Source organism: Mustela nigripes, chromosome 14 (genome assembly GCF_022355385.1).
Source record: "Mustela nigripes isolate SB6536 chromosome 14, MUSNIG.SB6536, whole genome shotgun sequence".
NCBI lineage: Eukaryota > Metazoa > Chordata > Mammalia > Carnivora > Mustelidae > Mustela > Mustela nigripes.
This window is the reverse complement of record NC_081570.1, coordinates 65043587-65059579: the sequence shown is the minus strand read 5'-3', so window position 1 is coordinate 65059579 and position 15993 is coordinate 65043587. Positions and strand designations below refer to the sequence as shown.

The 15993-nt window shown below is 38.6% G+C and overlaps 1 protein-coding gene and 1 non-coding gene across 4 annotated transcripts in view; one reads left to right on the top strand and one right to left on the bottom strand.

Moving 5' to 3' along the window:
- The window catches only part of GIPC2 (GIPC PDZ domain containing family member 2), an 83577-nt gene that overhangs the window by 33832 nt on the left and 33752 nt on the right, over positions 1-15993 (bottom strand). Inside the window, exons 1-3 of one of the 3 annotated variants that reach the window (XM_059375214.1) lie at positions 15373-15451; positions 12714-12899; positions 1518-1698 (exon numbers count right to left, since the gene is read on the bottom strand). In XM_059375214.1, coding sequence (XP_059231197.1) covers positions 1518-1698; positions 12714-12863 — 331 coding nt within the window. In that variant the 5' untranslated portion in view covers positions 12864-12899; positions 15373-15451. Of the gene's footprint in view, positions 1-1517; positions 1699-12713; positions 12900-15372; positions 15452-15993 lie in introns of those variants that run through there. The other 2 variants (XM_059375213.1, XM_059375212.1) reach the window with 2 other exon arrangements.
- Positions 9503-9609, top strand: LOC132002339 (U6 spliceosomal RNA). The gene has a single exon (XR_009399831.1). It is a non-coding gene; the product is annotated as a U6 spliceosomal RNA (small nuclear RNA).

Below are 15993 nucleotides of genomic sequence, written 5' to 3'. Positions count from 1 at the left end.
AACCACTCAAAAGGAGCATAGACAGAAACCTGAGTGCTGCCCACCTTCTGTGACAAGCGAGCTCAGAAGCTGGGCTGTACTCCATGCAGAATCACAGTTTCTGTAGTCCTGTCTCCTAGATTGATCCCCTCCAGGAACAGCACTGGCATAAGGCATTCTCCCTCCCCCAATCCCCTGCCACCCCGTGTTTTCTTTTTGGGGTTGCTTTCTTATTTTAATTCCAGTATAATCCAGTATAGTTAACATACAGTGTTCTATTAGCTTCAGGCATGCAATACAGGGATTCAACAAATCTATACATAGCTCAGTGCAAAGCATTCTTTTCTTACACCTTCTATGGAACTCTTTCTCCCCCAAGTCATATAATCTACACTGTATTTCTATTAAATGGCACAGAAACCCTTGGAAGCAGAGAAGAATTTACATTTCCATATGGTTAGTATCTGTCCCTTACTTGCTAAGGGAGGGAAAAATGTAATTGCCCAGATCCATTGTTTTCCCCCATCATTTTTATTACCTGCCCTGAAAAAACATTCATTAGAGACAAACTATAAGGAATATTTATGTACTGTGAGCAAAGGAAAGAACATAAGTTGGGTGGGGTCATGGATGAGTAAGGGCAGCCTAGAAGGATTCTGCTGAAGATATTTCAACACTGATGAACACTAGGCCGTCATTTGGCTTATTAAAATAGTGCTGGGTAGTGAGAGAGAAGCTGGCACATTTTCCTGTAGATGAGATGCCCCTTGGGGTTTGAACAGTTGGGACACAGCTGCCGTGGCTAAAACCAAGCGAGTACAGATGTCACCAAAGTGGAAGCAATTTCATACCATCCGATGCTGCCAAATCCAAAATGCCAACGGAGGAAAAGTATTGAAGGAAGCCTTTAAAATAGACTAGATAACTATTTTAAATACCAATTCTGTGTGTAACTGAAGTTTTTGCTGTTGAGGTCCATGAACCAACAGTTATTATGGCTTAGAGAGCTCAATCAAGAATTTTATTGCTCAGTAAGATAAATGTAATACAATGTGCTCCTCTTGGTGTTTGGAACAGCCACAAAGTCACTGGACGTGAGACTTTGTAACTCCAAAGGTCTTTCAGAAATTGTCCTTTTACACAACTTTTTTCTCCTTGAATTGTTGTTCCCCTTGTCAGTAGTGCTGCTATTCTCTACAGTCTCAATGGACACGCTGTATCACATGGCATCACACTTCAGAACTTACTACCTTTAGAAAGACAAGGCACGGGGGCGCCTGGGTGGCTCAGTGGGTTAAGCCGCTGCCTTCAGCTCAGGTAATGATCTCAGGGTCCTGGGATCGAGTCCCGCATCGGGCTCTCTGCTCAGCAGGGAGCCTGCTTCCTCCTCTCTCTCTCTCTGCCTGCCTCTCTGCCTACTTGTGATCTCTCTCTGTCAAATAAATAAATAAAATCTTTTAAAAAAAAAAAAAGAAAGAAAGAAAGACAAGGCACGGAAGGGAACACTTTATACTAATACACACCCACACCCAACTTACCAAATGCCTTCTTAGGCTCTATTAACTTCAAGGTAAAGGATTCACCTTTTTTTAATTCCTTTAATTTTTTTGCAACATCATAATGACGCCACCCAGTGATATTTTCTCCATTTATGGATTCAATATGATCCCCCACACAGATGGTTTTAACTGCATCAATTAGGCTACCATCTTTAATTCTCTGAAAGAAAATTAAGGATAACACATAACACAAAATGGAACTGCATAACATTACTTATATATGTTGACATATTAACAACACAGCTTAATGCTCAGTTAAAGATGAAAGACCAAACAATAAAGGACAACCATCTTACCTCATTCAGAATTATGCTCCATCAGTGATCAACAACTTCTCCGAGAAATTTCTGACATCCCTTGGGGGGGACACCCCCAAGAATGGTCACGATGTCACTCTCATGCTCTAAAGTGGGTCTTGCTACATATTCTGAGCTCTAAGCTGCCATCTCATTTAATTTTAACAACCTTTATGAGAGACTCATGTCATAGATCAGAAAAATTGAAGCTTGGGAAGATCAAGTAATTTGCCAGTTCAGCATACTATAGAGCAATTGTTCATTCACTTCTCAATCTCCATTACCAAACTGTAATATCCTTGGAGACAGAGATGGTGTTATTCACCATTATATGCTCTGTGTCTAACATAGTACTACACAGAAAAATCCCTCCAAAAATGGTTGTTGAATCATTTCAAAATGAAACCCAATACATGAGAATAGACCTTAAGGTGTTTGTTTGTTTGCTTACTGGCTACATTTTTTAAACCTTAGTAACAAATGTAGTGATTCAAGAACTGGTACAACCTCAGCTAATAACATTGATAACTAATAAGACACAGATGTGGTTACCATTTAGGAAGCCAGTAAGAGTGATTTTATACTATCATTTTTCATTTATACATTTTAGATAAGGAGAACTTAGGACTCATAGGAAAACTTTAAATTGGTCTTTCTTAAATCTATTTTACTTCTATACAATAAATCTATAGTGCAGAGTATCAAAAGGAGACCTAACACTCCCTAAGATAGTACTAAGATTTTATGGAACAATTCTAGGGATAAGAGGCCCAGAAAAAACTGCACAGGTAACAGCCCTGCACAGTTCACTTCTTCCACAGTTGTGAGGAACAGGGCAAAAGAAAAGCCACAGTCTGCCTCAGGAGTCAAATCTTTCATGTGGGCAGATAGGATAGAAATATGAGAGGCTACTAGATGTATAACAAAAGCCTGTGCCATTCCCCAGGTGGGAGAATAACATCTTCTGAATCAGTAGGGTAACCACTGCATCTAAGAGTTAAGAGGAAAACTGATCTCACGTACCCTAGCATCTCCATAATATCAATGGAATAAAGAAAACTGTAAAAGACTCTTCTAGGAAGGTTGGACTTTAAGTTTTAAGTTTTATTGCTATATACCAAAACTCAGTTTCATTTTACCCCCAAATTTTAAGAACATTCCTATTTTCATTAAAATAGTAACTATTAATATGCTTTATGCAAGTGAAATAATGTCAATTCAGAGCTCATTATCATTACAAAAGTGAAATATAAAAAAATGAAAAATTTCATAATCTGATACTGTTTTATTAGGATTTGATATTACCATTATAACAGAATTAAGAGTTACTACAACATACAACCAAGTGCAACTGGGTTTTCTAAAGGGTTACAGAAAAATAAGCAAGATTTCAAAGAAAACTAGAGTCTAAAAAACCAAACAAAAAGACTATTAAATAGCCTATCATCTTTGTTTTTTAAGATTTCTTAAAGATCTTAAGATCTCTTAAAGATCTCTTAAGATCTCTCTTTTTTTTTTTAAGATTTTATTTATTTATTTATTTGACAGAGATAGATCACAAGTAGGCAGAGAGGCAGGCAGAGAGAGAGGGGGAAGCAGGCTCCCCACCGAGCAGAGAGCCCAACAAGGGGCTCGGTCCCAGGACCCAGAGATCATGACCTGAGTCAAAGGCAGAAGCTTAACCCACTGAGCCACCCAAGCGCGCCACATCTACCCATTCTTAAGCCATTCTAGAATGTGGGCATCTGGGTGGCTGGGTTGGTTAAGCAACTGCCTTCAGCTGAGGTCATGATCCCAGAGTCCGGGGATCAAGTCCTACATCAGCCTCCCAGCTCCATGGGGAGTCTGATTCTCCCTCTGACCTTCTCCCCTCTCATGCTCTCTCTCTCATGTTCACTCTCTCTCTCTCTCTCTCTCTCTCTCAAATTAACAAAATAAAATCTTTTTAAAAACAAGCCATTCGGGGTGCCTGGGTGGCTCAGTGGGTTAAAGCTTCTGCCTTTGGCTCAGGTCATGATCCCAGGGTCCTGGGATCAAGCCCCTGGGATCAACCCCTGCATTGGGCTCTCTGCTCACCAGGGAGCCTGCTTTCTCTTCTCTATCTATCTCTCTCTCTCTCTTTGCCTGTCTCTGTTCCTACTTGTGATCTCTGTCTGTCAAATAAATAAATAAAATCTTTAAAAAAAAAAAATCCATTCGAGAATGTGAAAATCTATATATAACTCTCACTTCCTTGATTTTTATTCTAATTTTTCTTAATGACTTCCCAACTTGTTTTTTTTCCTTTGATCAACAACACCATATAAATTTCAGTGTTCCACCTCTTATTTTTAAGACTTGTCACAATTTTATTAAAAGTAAGCAGTATATGAAATTAATTAAATGAAAGACTTTACAGGGCACATGGCTGGCTCAGTCAGAAAAGCATGAAATGCTTAATCTCAGAGTTATGAGTTCGAGCCCCCATGTGGAATGCAGAGATTAAATAAATAAAACTTTTTTTAAAATGTAAAACTTTACAGACACATATAAATCTTACCAGTAAATTAAAGGTCAGAGTAACAAAAATCTAGGCTGTGCTGGACCTGTGAGGAGCCACAGAGGTGACTAGAAGACTGTCAAGACCGAAGGAGGAAAGGCCGTCACCAGAAGTCAGAAGTCAGAGCAAGTAGCTGGGTAAGAACCCAGGTGGGCAAGAAAAACATCAAAGCATGGGTAATCATCAGAGGTAGCAGATGAGGATCTGGGATAAAGAGATGGGGAAAATGCTGTAAGAAACTTGAAGAACATCATGAGGGAAATAAAATCCAGAAGCAAAGGGATGCCTGTGTGGCTCAGTTGATTAAACATCTGACTCTTGATTTCGGCTCAGGTCATGCTTCCAGGGTTGTGGGATCAAGCCCCACCTTAGGCTCTGAGCTCAGTGCAGTGTCTGCTTCAGATTCTCTCTCTCCCATGCATACACTCTCTCTTACATAAATAAGTAAACCCTATGCTTTGAAAATCTTAACATGAAAGAGAATAACATTGCTACAAGTGCTACTCAAACACAAAGAACTGGAAAAGAAAGGTGTTAGTTCTACGCTTATATTTACTGAGTCACTGAGTATAATTCTCTATGACACTTAGAACTTTGTCTCATCTAGCTTAAGAGCTTGATATTGCAAAATGCAGAGAAGACAAATATATTTTAAAAGATGGGAGTCACAAGCTTCTTAAACTCAGAGGTTCCCAATCATGTCAGACCATTATGATAGTATTTTCCATTATTTCATTGCATACACTTACAGAAATGTCTGTTCATCACAGACAGCAGCAGAACTCTTGCAAGGGCATCATCCCACCCTCCGCACAGCCTAGGTATCAGATTCAAGGTTGTCTGATCTGCATGCTTTACTGCCATGGTCAGCAGCCCTGAGATCTGTGCTGCTGATCCTCCCAACACTGTCCTCAAACGATGTTCTAATAAACATTCATAACTGCAAATAGCTCGTTCATTTAGCCTTCAAAGCAAGCCTCATTCCATTAACAGAGGAGAATATCAAGGTACAGTGATTACATGGCCTGATCAAAAGAACACAACAAACGACAGAATTGGGATTCAAACAAAGGTGGTACCAAAAGACTACATAACCCTGAATTATAACAAGGTCTAAAATAGTTACCATCTGTCCCTTTATATAAATGTTTGCCAACTCATCTTAAACCACTCTAGGAATTTCTGGTTTTGTTAAAAAGTATACTCTGAATCTTCTGATTAGGTTATTTATATACTCTGATTCTGGGAAATTGAGTCTTGCAAAATCTAAAATCACAAATGTTTAAGTCTGTTGTCTTTTCATCTGTAAAGTTTTATCTGTGAGAACCATGCATTACTGTCTTTTAATTCAATTAAAAAAAAAAAACACAGACAGATTCTACATAGAAGATAGATCATACAGTATAGGTGTTTCTCCAACATTTCACTTAGGATAATGCCCTTAAAATCCATCCATATTGCCACAAATGGGAGGATTTCATTCTCTTATTCAGCTAATACTCCATTGTATGTGTGTGTGTGTGTGTTTGTGTGTGTGTGTACACACACACACATCTTTATCCATTCATCAGTGGATAGGCATGTAGGTTGCTTTCACATCCTGACTACTATAAGTAATACTGCAGTGAACACCATACACAAATGCATGGTACATTTGTCTTTATGATTTTATTTATTTTAGAGAGAGAAAGTGTGCAGAGGGAGGAGCAGAGACAGAGGGACAAGCAGATGAAGCACAGAGCCAGATGCAGGACTTGATCCCACCACACTGAGATCATGACCTGAGCCAAAATCAAGAGTTAGATCTTAACCAACTGAGCCACCAAAGCACTCCTGTTCATTTAGCTTTCTGAATTAGCATTTTCATTTTCCTCCTAAAATATTGAGAAATGGAACTGTTCAATTGTATGGTAGATCCAGTTTTAATTTTTTTGAGAAAACACCATATTGTTTTCCATAGTGGTTGTACCAATTTACATTCCTACCAACAGTGCACAAGGGTTCCCTTTTCTCCACATCCTCACCAACATTTGTTATTTCTAGCCCTTTTGAGAATAGCCATTCTAACAGGTGCAAGGTGGTATCTCACTGTGGTTTTGATTTGCATTTCCCTGATGATTAATGCCCTAAAACATCTTTTCATGTACTTGTAGATCTTCTTTGGACAAATGTATATTCAGATCTTCTGCCCATTTTTTAAAATCCAACTATATTTTATTTAGATAGTCCCACTTTTTATTTTTCCTTCTGTTGCTTCTGTTTTCAGATTCAAAAATCATCACCAAAACCTATGTCAGAGAGCTTACTGCCTATGTTTTCTTCTATTTTGTGGTTTCAGGTTTTAAGTCAATTCTTTAATCCATTCTGGATTAATTTTTGTATATCATGTGAGATAATGATCCAGTTTCATTCTGTTGCATGTGGCTGTCCAATTTTCCCATTATTGGCAATCTCATATTTCCCACACCATTTATTAAAGAGTATCCTAGAGTAAATAAATAAACAAAATAGAATGTCCCCTCCTCCATTGTATACTCTTAGCTCCTCTGTTATAAATTGGCCATATATGCAAGAGTTTATTTCTGGGCTTTCTATTCTGCCCCATTGATCAAGGTTTGTTTTTATGCCAATACCACACTGTTTTAATTACCATAGCTTTGTAATATACCTTGAAATCAGGGAGTGTGCTGCCTCCAGCTTTGTTCTTCTTTCTAAACCTTGCTTGGCTACTCAGGGTCTTCTTTTTTTTTTTTTTTTTAAAGATTTTTATTTATTTATTTGACAGAGAGAAATCACAAGTAGTCGGAGAAGCAGGCAGAGAGAGAGAGGGAAGCAGGCTCCCTGCTGAGCAGAGAGCCCGATGCGGGACTCGATCCCAGGACCCTGAGATCATGACCTGAGCCGAAGGCAGCGGCTTAACCCACTGAGCCACCCAGGCGCCCCTACTCAGGGTCTTCTATGGTTGGTTCCACATAAGTTTTAGGACTACTTGTTCTATTTGCATAAAAAGTGTCATTGGAATTTTGATAGGGATGGCACTGACTCTGTAATATTACTTTGGGTAGTACAGACATTTTAACAATATTAATTCTTCCAATCCATGAGCATGGAATAGCTTTTCATTTATTTGTCTTCAATTTCTTACACTGACATCTTGTAGTTTTCAATATGCTATTATCTTCCTTGGTTAAATTTATTCCTTGGTACTTTATTCTTTTTGATGCAACTATAAATGGAATTATTTTTTAATTTTTCTGATAGTTCATTATTAGCATATAGAAATGTAACATTTTAGCATACCAATTTTATATCCTGCAACTTTACTGAATGTATTAGTTCTAACAGTTTTCTGGATACAATCTTGAGTTTTGTGTATATACCATCTCCAAACAGTGACCATTTTACTTCTTCCTCTCCAAGAGGGACACCTTTTATATCTTTTCCTTGCCTAAATGCTCTGACTAGAACTTCCAATACTGTGTTGAATAGAATTGGCAAGAGTGGGCATCCTTGCCTTGTTCCTATTCTTAGTGGTGAAAAGCTCAAAGCTTTTCCTCTAAGTGCGATGTTAGCTGTTGGCTTGTCCTATAGGACCCTTATCACATTGAGGTATGTTTCCTCTATATGCACTTTGCTGAGTTTTCACCATAAACAGATGTTGAATTCTGTCAAATATTTTTTCTCATCTACTGAGATAATTTTTATCCTTCACTTTGTTAATGTGGTATCCACATTGATTTGTGGATGGTGAACCATCCCTGGAATAAACCCCATTTGGTCATGAGGTAGGATCCTTTTAATGTATTGCTGAATATGATTGCTAATGTGTTGTTGAGGATTTTTGCTTATATGTTATTACAAATACTGGCTCTTCTTGTATCATTCTTTTCTGGTTTTGGTAGCAAGGTGATGCTGGCTTAATAAAATGAGTTTGGAAGAGTTCACTCTTCTAATTTTTAGAAGAATTTGAGAAGAATTGGTATTAATTCTTCTCTCTGAATATTTGGTAGAATTTGCCAGTGAAGGCATCCAGTCCTAAACTTTTGTTGTTGGGAATTTTTTCACTACTATAAAGGAGATTAAATCCATCTGTTCAGATTTATTTCTTTATCAGTCTTTATGGGTTGTAGGTTTCTAGGAATTTACCCATTCCTTATATGCTGTCCAATAGGTTAGGTGTAACTGTTCATAATAGTCACTTATGATCTTCTGCATTTCTCTGGTAACCAGTGTAACATCTTTCAGTTCTGGTTTTGAGTCCTTTTTGGTAAATCTAGCTAAAGGCCTGTCAAATGTTTTTCAAAGAACCAACACTTAGTTTCATTGATCTTCTCTATTGTCTTCTCAGACTCTTTCTTTTGGGAGGGGACAGACAAGAGAGAGAATCCCAAGCAACAATCCCCCCAACATGTGGGTTGATCTCACAACCCTGCAGTCATAACCTAAACCGACATCAATAGGCAGATGCTTAACCAACTGAGCTACCCAGGATCTATCCAGTGCCCCTGGATATTCCCAATCTGTATTTTTGCTCTAATCATTGTTATTCCCTCCTTTCTACTAACTTTGGGCTTCATTTGTTCTTTTTCTAGTTCCTTGAGGTATAAAATTAGGTTGAAACTTGTTTCTTGAGGTAAGCATTTATCTCTATGAACTTCCCTCTTAAAACTGCTTTTTGGGGGCACCTGGCTGATTCAATGGGTTAAGTCCCTGCCTTTATCTCAGGTCACGACCCTAGGGTCCTGGTATCCAGCCCTGCATCCAACTCCCTGCTTAGCAGACAATCTGCTTCTCCCCTTCTCTCTGACCCTCCCCCTGCTTGTGCTCTCATTCATTCATCGTCTTTCTCAAAAAAAATCTTTAGGGGGGAAAAAGGCATGGAGCCCAACACAGGGCTTAATCCCAGGATCCTGAAATCACAACCTAAGCCAAAATCAAGAATCAGATGCCCAACTAACTGAGCCACCCAGGCGCCCTAGGCCTGTGTCATTCTAAAGCCCATGTTCCCATGCATCACAATACACTGCCTCCCTAATCATGGAATTCTTCCTCCTTACCCTTTTCTGAATCTATACCACACCGTCCTACACTAACCTACTGATTTCTAGCCACTACTGAAAGGATATCATGTACTCACTTCAGCAGCACATACACTAAAATTGGAACCATACAGAAAAGTTTAACACAGTCCCTGACTGAGAATGACATACAAACTCTTGGAATGTTTCATTATTTTTTTACTTATCTTGGCAAAAATAAACACTGAAAGGGTGAGCCAAAAATTAATTAAAATGATCACTTATAAGGAGTGGGAGAAATGAGTAATGGGATAGAGGGTTAGGGGAAAGAGTGACAGATCTCTGAATGTCTTTTAGTATAGTTTTAACTTTTGAATCATGTTAATATTTTATGTATTCAGAAAAAAAAAAAAAAAAAAAACAAGGATGGGGGGTGAAGTCCAATTCAAAGAGAAGCAAATGGATTCAACAGCATTTCAAATAAATAACAATTACCTAGTGGGAAAAGGGGCAGGAAAGAACCTATTCCAAGTAACCTCTAAATACAATACTTTGTTTAGGGATGCCTGGGTGGCGGAGTTGGTTAAGTGGCTGCTTTCAGCTCAGGTCATGATCCCAGTGTCCTGGGATCAAGTCCCACATCAGGCTCCTTGCTTGGCAGGGAGCCTGCTTCTCCCTCTGCCTCTGTCTGCCACTCTGCCTGTGTTTGCACGCGCTCTCTAACAAATAAATAAATAAATAAAATATTTAAAAAAAAAAGAATACTACATTTCATTTAAATGGGATATTAGGCAACTGATAAAATAATTTTAAACTAATGTCCATACTGTAGTTTTATCAATATTAGATTTTCTGAATTTCACTATGATACTATAGCTATATAGAGGAAAAACCCTGCGCTTAGTAAGTATATTCTAAAACAGTAAGGGCAAAATAGGCGTAATACATACAATCCACTTTTTCAAGTAGTTCAGAAAAATTGTATGTATTTGAATTTAATATACATATACACATGCATATGAAAGAACAAAACAGCAAATATGGCACATGGTAAAAAACTGAAGAAATGTGTCAAGGGTATTATGGAAGTCTTACAATCTTTAAAATGGTAAGTTTTAAATTACCACCCCCCTCGATTTTTAAAATCATATTAACCATATACACAGTAGGATATTCATTTCTATAAGTTGAATTATATGTCAGTAGTTGGCTTATGCTCCACTTTCTCTTTGCCATCACGTACTTTCTCACATGACTAGTAACAAGTACAGAGGCAGGCACATGTTCAAGGAGGCATTAAAAAAATAAAGAACACAAGCTCTGAACATGGAGGTTAAGATCTAAAAAATCCACACGTGCTTGCAAAACTTTTAAGCCCTTCCCTGCTGACATTAGAAAGGCATTGCTGCATGTGCTTCATGTCCTAAGCTTCCCCCAGATAATCCCACATGACTTGCCCGACTCACGATTTTCCATTTGGTCACCCACTCAACCTTCGGCACAGTCCTATCTTTTGCAGAGCTAAAAATAACCACTCTATTAAATGGGAAGTTAAATAAAGTACTATTTACAGTTAAAAAGATAGCTTCCTTAAGACTTTTTTTTAATGATGACAATGCGTCAGCAAAGATTTGGGCAAAATGAAAACATGAAATATGTTTTGCTTATGAAATTTATAACTAATTATTAGTGAAGTGGATAGGAATGTCAGTCAGCTCTGGAACCAGATCTCATGAATTCAAACCCTGAGTTTTTCAGCTATGTGACTTTGAAGCAAGCTACTTAACCTCCCTGATCCTGGTTCTGTATTTTTAAAACAGAGGTTAATAATACTGCCTACCCACAGGTCAATCTCCCAGATACCATATTGAAAAAAAGAAGCCAGAAACAATAGAGCATAGGATTCTACTTAATGAAGTTCAAGAAAAAGCAAAACTATGGCATTAGAAGTCAGAATAGTGGCTGCCTTTGGTGGGGAAGCAGTGACTAGGAAGAGTCACCAGGGAGACTTCCGGGTGGTAGAAATGAAGTTTCCCTTGATCTAGGTGGTGGTTACACAGGTATGAGTACAGTAAGCTATACATTAAAAATCTGTTGTACATTAATAAGAAAAAACATAGTATCAAATTGAACTGTGAGAATTGAGAAAAAGTACATAAAGTGCATAGTACATGATAAGCATTCAATAGAAGTCAGCTGTTTTGCAATTGTTTAATAGAAGGATTTAAGAAATGAGCCTGGGTGTCTGAGTGGCTCAGATAGTTAAGCATCTACCTTCGGTTCAGGTCATAATCCCAGCATCCTGGGATCAAGTCCCACATCAGATTCCCTGCTCAGTGGAAGTCTGCTTCTCCCTCTGCCCCACTCCCTGCTCGTTTTCTCTATTAAAAAAATAAAAAACCAAAAACAAAACAAAAAGTGATAAATCTACGTTCCTTTTCACTATTCCTCAGTTCTTAGTTTTTTCATACTATCTCAAACCTTCTCTCATCTTCGCAGCTCTATATTGCTCTCTTTGTGCCTAAATAAAGAAATTACATACCCTCACACTCTAACATGCTCTTTCTCTCTTTAAAAGAAATAAATAAAATCTTTTTTTAAAAAAATGTTTACACTTAGGGTGCCTGCCTGGCTCAGCTGGTAGAGCATTCAACTCTTGATCTCAGGGTTGTGAATCTGAGCCCCACACTGCATCTAGAGATTACATTTTTTTAAAGATTTTATTTATTTATTTGACACACAGAGATCACAAGCAGGCAGAGGCAGGCAGAGAGAGAATAAGAGAAGCAGACTCCCTGCCAAGCAGAGAGCTCCGACGCAGAGTTAAATCCCAGGACCCTGGGATCATGACCTGAGCCAAAGGCAGAGGCTTTAACGCACTGAGCCACCCAGGCGCCCCTAGAGATTACTTTAAAAAAAAAAAAAATATATATATATATATATATATTTTTTTTTTTTTTCTCTCACTCTCTCTCTCTCTCTCACACTTGGAAATTACCCTAAAAAAAAACACTGGAAATCAACACAGAAGTCATCAGATATTAATGAGCTACAGACCTACAAGATCTCATATGGATAAATGGGCACCAAGATCTGGCTTTCCTTCTCATTAAGTTCTAAATTCTAGAGGAAGTTTAAACTGAAAGTAAGAAATTCAAGCGAAGGGTAAACAAAAAATGAGGTCTTTGCAAGCTTTTTTAAATGAAACCTTATCAAAACATCCTTGCTAAGCCAGCTTTCCAATCTGAAGATTTCTTTGACCTGGTAGATTTTCTTAAATATTACCCTCGGTTAAGTCACATAGTTATTTTTTAAGACTCACCTTTATAAAAGCATAGCCAGCTCCATTTTCTGTAATGGTGAGACCAAGTGAGTCCTCAGATTTATATACATTCACTTCTTTTTGGTTCCCTTTCACATGGGCAAATATGAAATCTTCAAGGCCTACATACGATCCTAAGAGATTTTCCATATCAACTTTAGGTGTGTTTAAAGTGCAATATAAGATCTGTAAGAAAGAAAAAAATAGGTTAGCTCAGTTTCCATCACAAAGCATTCTGATCATTAGATATAATATTTGAGTGAACCAGTCCTCGATTTATGATCTAAGAAGTTACATCATTAACCTCAGATAATATATACGGAGTACTTCCTATAGACAAGGCTGTGTTCTAAACAATTGATAGCCATGATCTCATTTAATCCTCACATTGACTTTAGAAATACATTATCACCTCCAAATTATAGAAGATGAATTTTAGGCTACTAAAAGAAAGTAATTTGCCTAAGGTCACAAAGCCTGTGTTTGTCAAGAGCCAAATTCTGAGTTCGGATCATAGTGATTTAACACCTACATTACCTGCCATTTACAATGCTAAAACCAAAAGTTGTGTTCCCAAAGGCAAGGCCATGACATGTTTACCACAATGAAAATATAAGCAAGACTGTTTTTGAAAACTGGTGATTTTTTTTTAATGAGGAAAATTATTTATCACATTATAGTGCTTGAGAAAAGTAATGAATGAGGTACTAAAATGAAGAGGTCTAAAACAGACCTTAAAGACCACAAATCCAGTTCCTTAATTTTCAAAATAAAGGAACTGAAGTATGGAGAGATGAATGCAATTTGGTCAAATCCACATGACGGTAGGAACACCTTGGTGGCTGAGTTGGTTAAGCCACTGCCTTCAGGTCAGGTCATGATCCCAGGGTCCTGGGATCGAGTCCCGCATGGGGCTCCTTGCTCAGCAAGGAGCCTGCTTCTCTCGCTGCCTCTGCCTGCCTCTCTCCCTGCTTGTGTGTACTCTCTCTCTGGCAAATAAATAAAATCTTTAAAAAAAAAATTCACGTAATGGTAGAAACAGCATGAAGAACTGGAATAGTAAAAAGTGGTGTAGAGATTCTAAAGCGACTCATGTCACCATGTCTTTATTGAAGCTCATTTTCCTTCAAAAACAGGATTCATTTTACTAAAATCTGCAGGGCAGCTCAAAGTTTGTTCACCATGGTCTGGGGCCCAAATATAAAATTACAGAACAGTAGGAGAAAGGGGATTGAAAACATGTCATTGGTTCAAAAATTAAGTTCAACAAACATTTCCTGAGTACATATGTCCCAAAGGAAAACATTTTAATACAGGTGTGTTATATCAAAATGGCTAAATGGAATTTTTTTTTTCTTTTTACTGTCAAGTAATTTTGCCACAGATGTTTCCAGCCCTTCCTCCAAACCTGAGCCTTGCTTCAGTCCTCCCTTTCAACCCTTTCCCTGTATCCCTGGGTTTCACACCATTCCTGATTCCCACTCGAACTTAAGCCTTAACATGTCCATAAGCCTCATAAGGTTCAGAAATGGTGCAACTACTACTTATCAAATGGCCCTTTAAGCTATATCAGAATGTGTCTGAGTAGGAAGAGTTCTGTCACACGGCCAAAAGGTCCAGCATGGTCAGCAAAACTCTGATCAAATCTGAGAAGTGTATGAAAGGAGCTAGTGATGAGGACAAGAGGCAACTGGGTACCAAAGAATAAAGGCTTACAAAGAAAAACTGGTGTCCCCACCCTTTCCCTTTTTCATCTGTGGTGAGTTGTGCTAACTGATGGATGTTTGATTTAACCCCTTGTGTTCCTGGGCAGGGTGTAATATATTTGGTGATCAGAACGTGAGCCCAGGGTCCTGGGACTGAGCCTCACACCGAGCCCACACCTGCATCAGGCTCCCTGCTCACTGAGAAGCCTGCTTCTCCCTCTCCCTCTCCCACTCCCTCTGCTTGTGTTCCCTCCCTTTCTCCCTCTCTCTGTGAAATCTATAAAATCTTAAATAAATTTTAAAAAAAAGAATGGCCCCTATTATTATTCTAACTGTGAAATCAATGTATAATTAGTCCACTTACAAAAATCATGAATAGTGTGGGCAAATGGCCAAGGGAATATGCAGAGTAAACAGCTATTCTGATTTCCTTTCTCAAACAATGATGGGAAGGTGAAGAAACAGTTTTGTTTTGTGTGGTTTTAAGAAGTGAATCTATTAATGTGTTCACAGTGGATCCCAAACACCATTAATATAAAAGCAAGTTATCAGTTAGGAAATAAAACATTAAAATCTAAATGATGGGGAGCACCTGGGTGGCTCAGTCAGTTAAATGTCTGCCTTCAGCTCAGGTCATGATCTCGGGGTCCTGGGATTGAGCCCCATGGGCTCCCCACTCAGCAGGGAGTCTGCTTCTCCCTCTCCCTCTACTTTCTCCTGCTCGCACTCTCCCTCTGCTCCCTTTCTCTGTCAAATAGTAAAATCTTAAAACAAACACACACACACACACACACACACACAAAATGATGATGTAACAGGGCAGGAGAAAAGCCCCAAAAAGGAAATCCCACACAGAGTGGACTTCTAGTCACTATGCTGCTTCCTTTCTTTCAATTTTTCACATTTCACTGCAAAGCAAATATTAGATTTCCTGTAGGTATGATCCCTTTCACCGTGCTTCCTCCCTTGCAGAAGAACGTTCCATTCCAGATAGCCAAAAGTTTGCAGGCAAGGTATCTTCCCCTGCTTCCCCCAGAAGAAGTGGAGCCAGCTACATCCTTCACAGAACAGAGCTCCACAAGAGGCTGTGCTGAAAACCTGCAGGAAAGTAACGGTCACTGAGAGGGAGAGTGCAAGCCCTCTACAACAGCAAGTAAAAAAACGCCCTAACTTCAGGTCAGATCTCTGTGGGAGAATAAAAACCTAACACTCATAGGATCTCAACACACAACCATCAGCAAATATATCTGTAAGTATGTGATAAAGGGTTAGAAATTCAAACACATCCTTGATGAAAAATAAGTGATATAGTGCTTTCTGAATGCTACAATATTCTTGCTTATTCATCCACCCACCAATCATCGATTAAATACCTGCTTTTCCCCAGGTTCTGGGGAAAGTAGAGGGAGAGGGAGAAGCAGACTCCCTGCTGAGTGGGGAGCCCATGGGGCTCAATCCCAGGACCCCGAGATCATGACCTGAGCTGAAGGCAGACATTTTTTTTTTAATTTTTTATTTTTATAAACATATATTTTTATCCCCAGGGGTACAGGTCTGTGAATCACCAGGTTTAC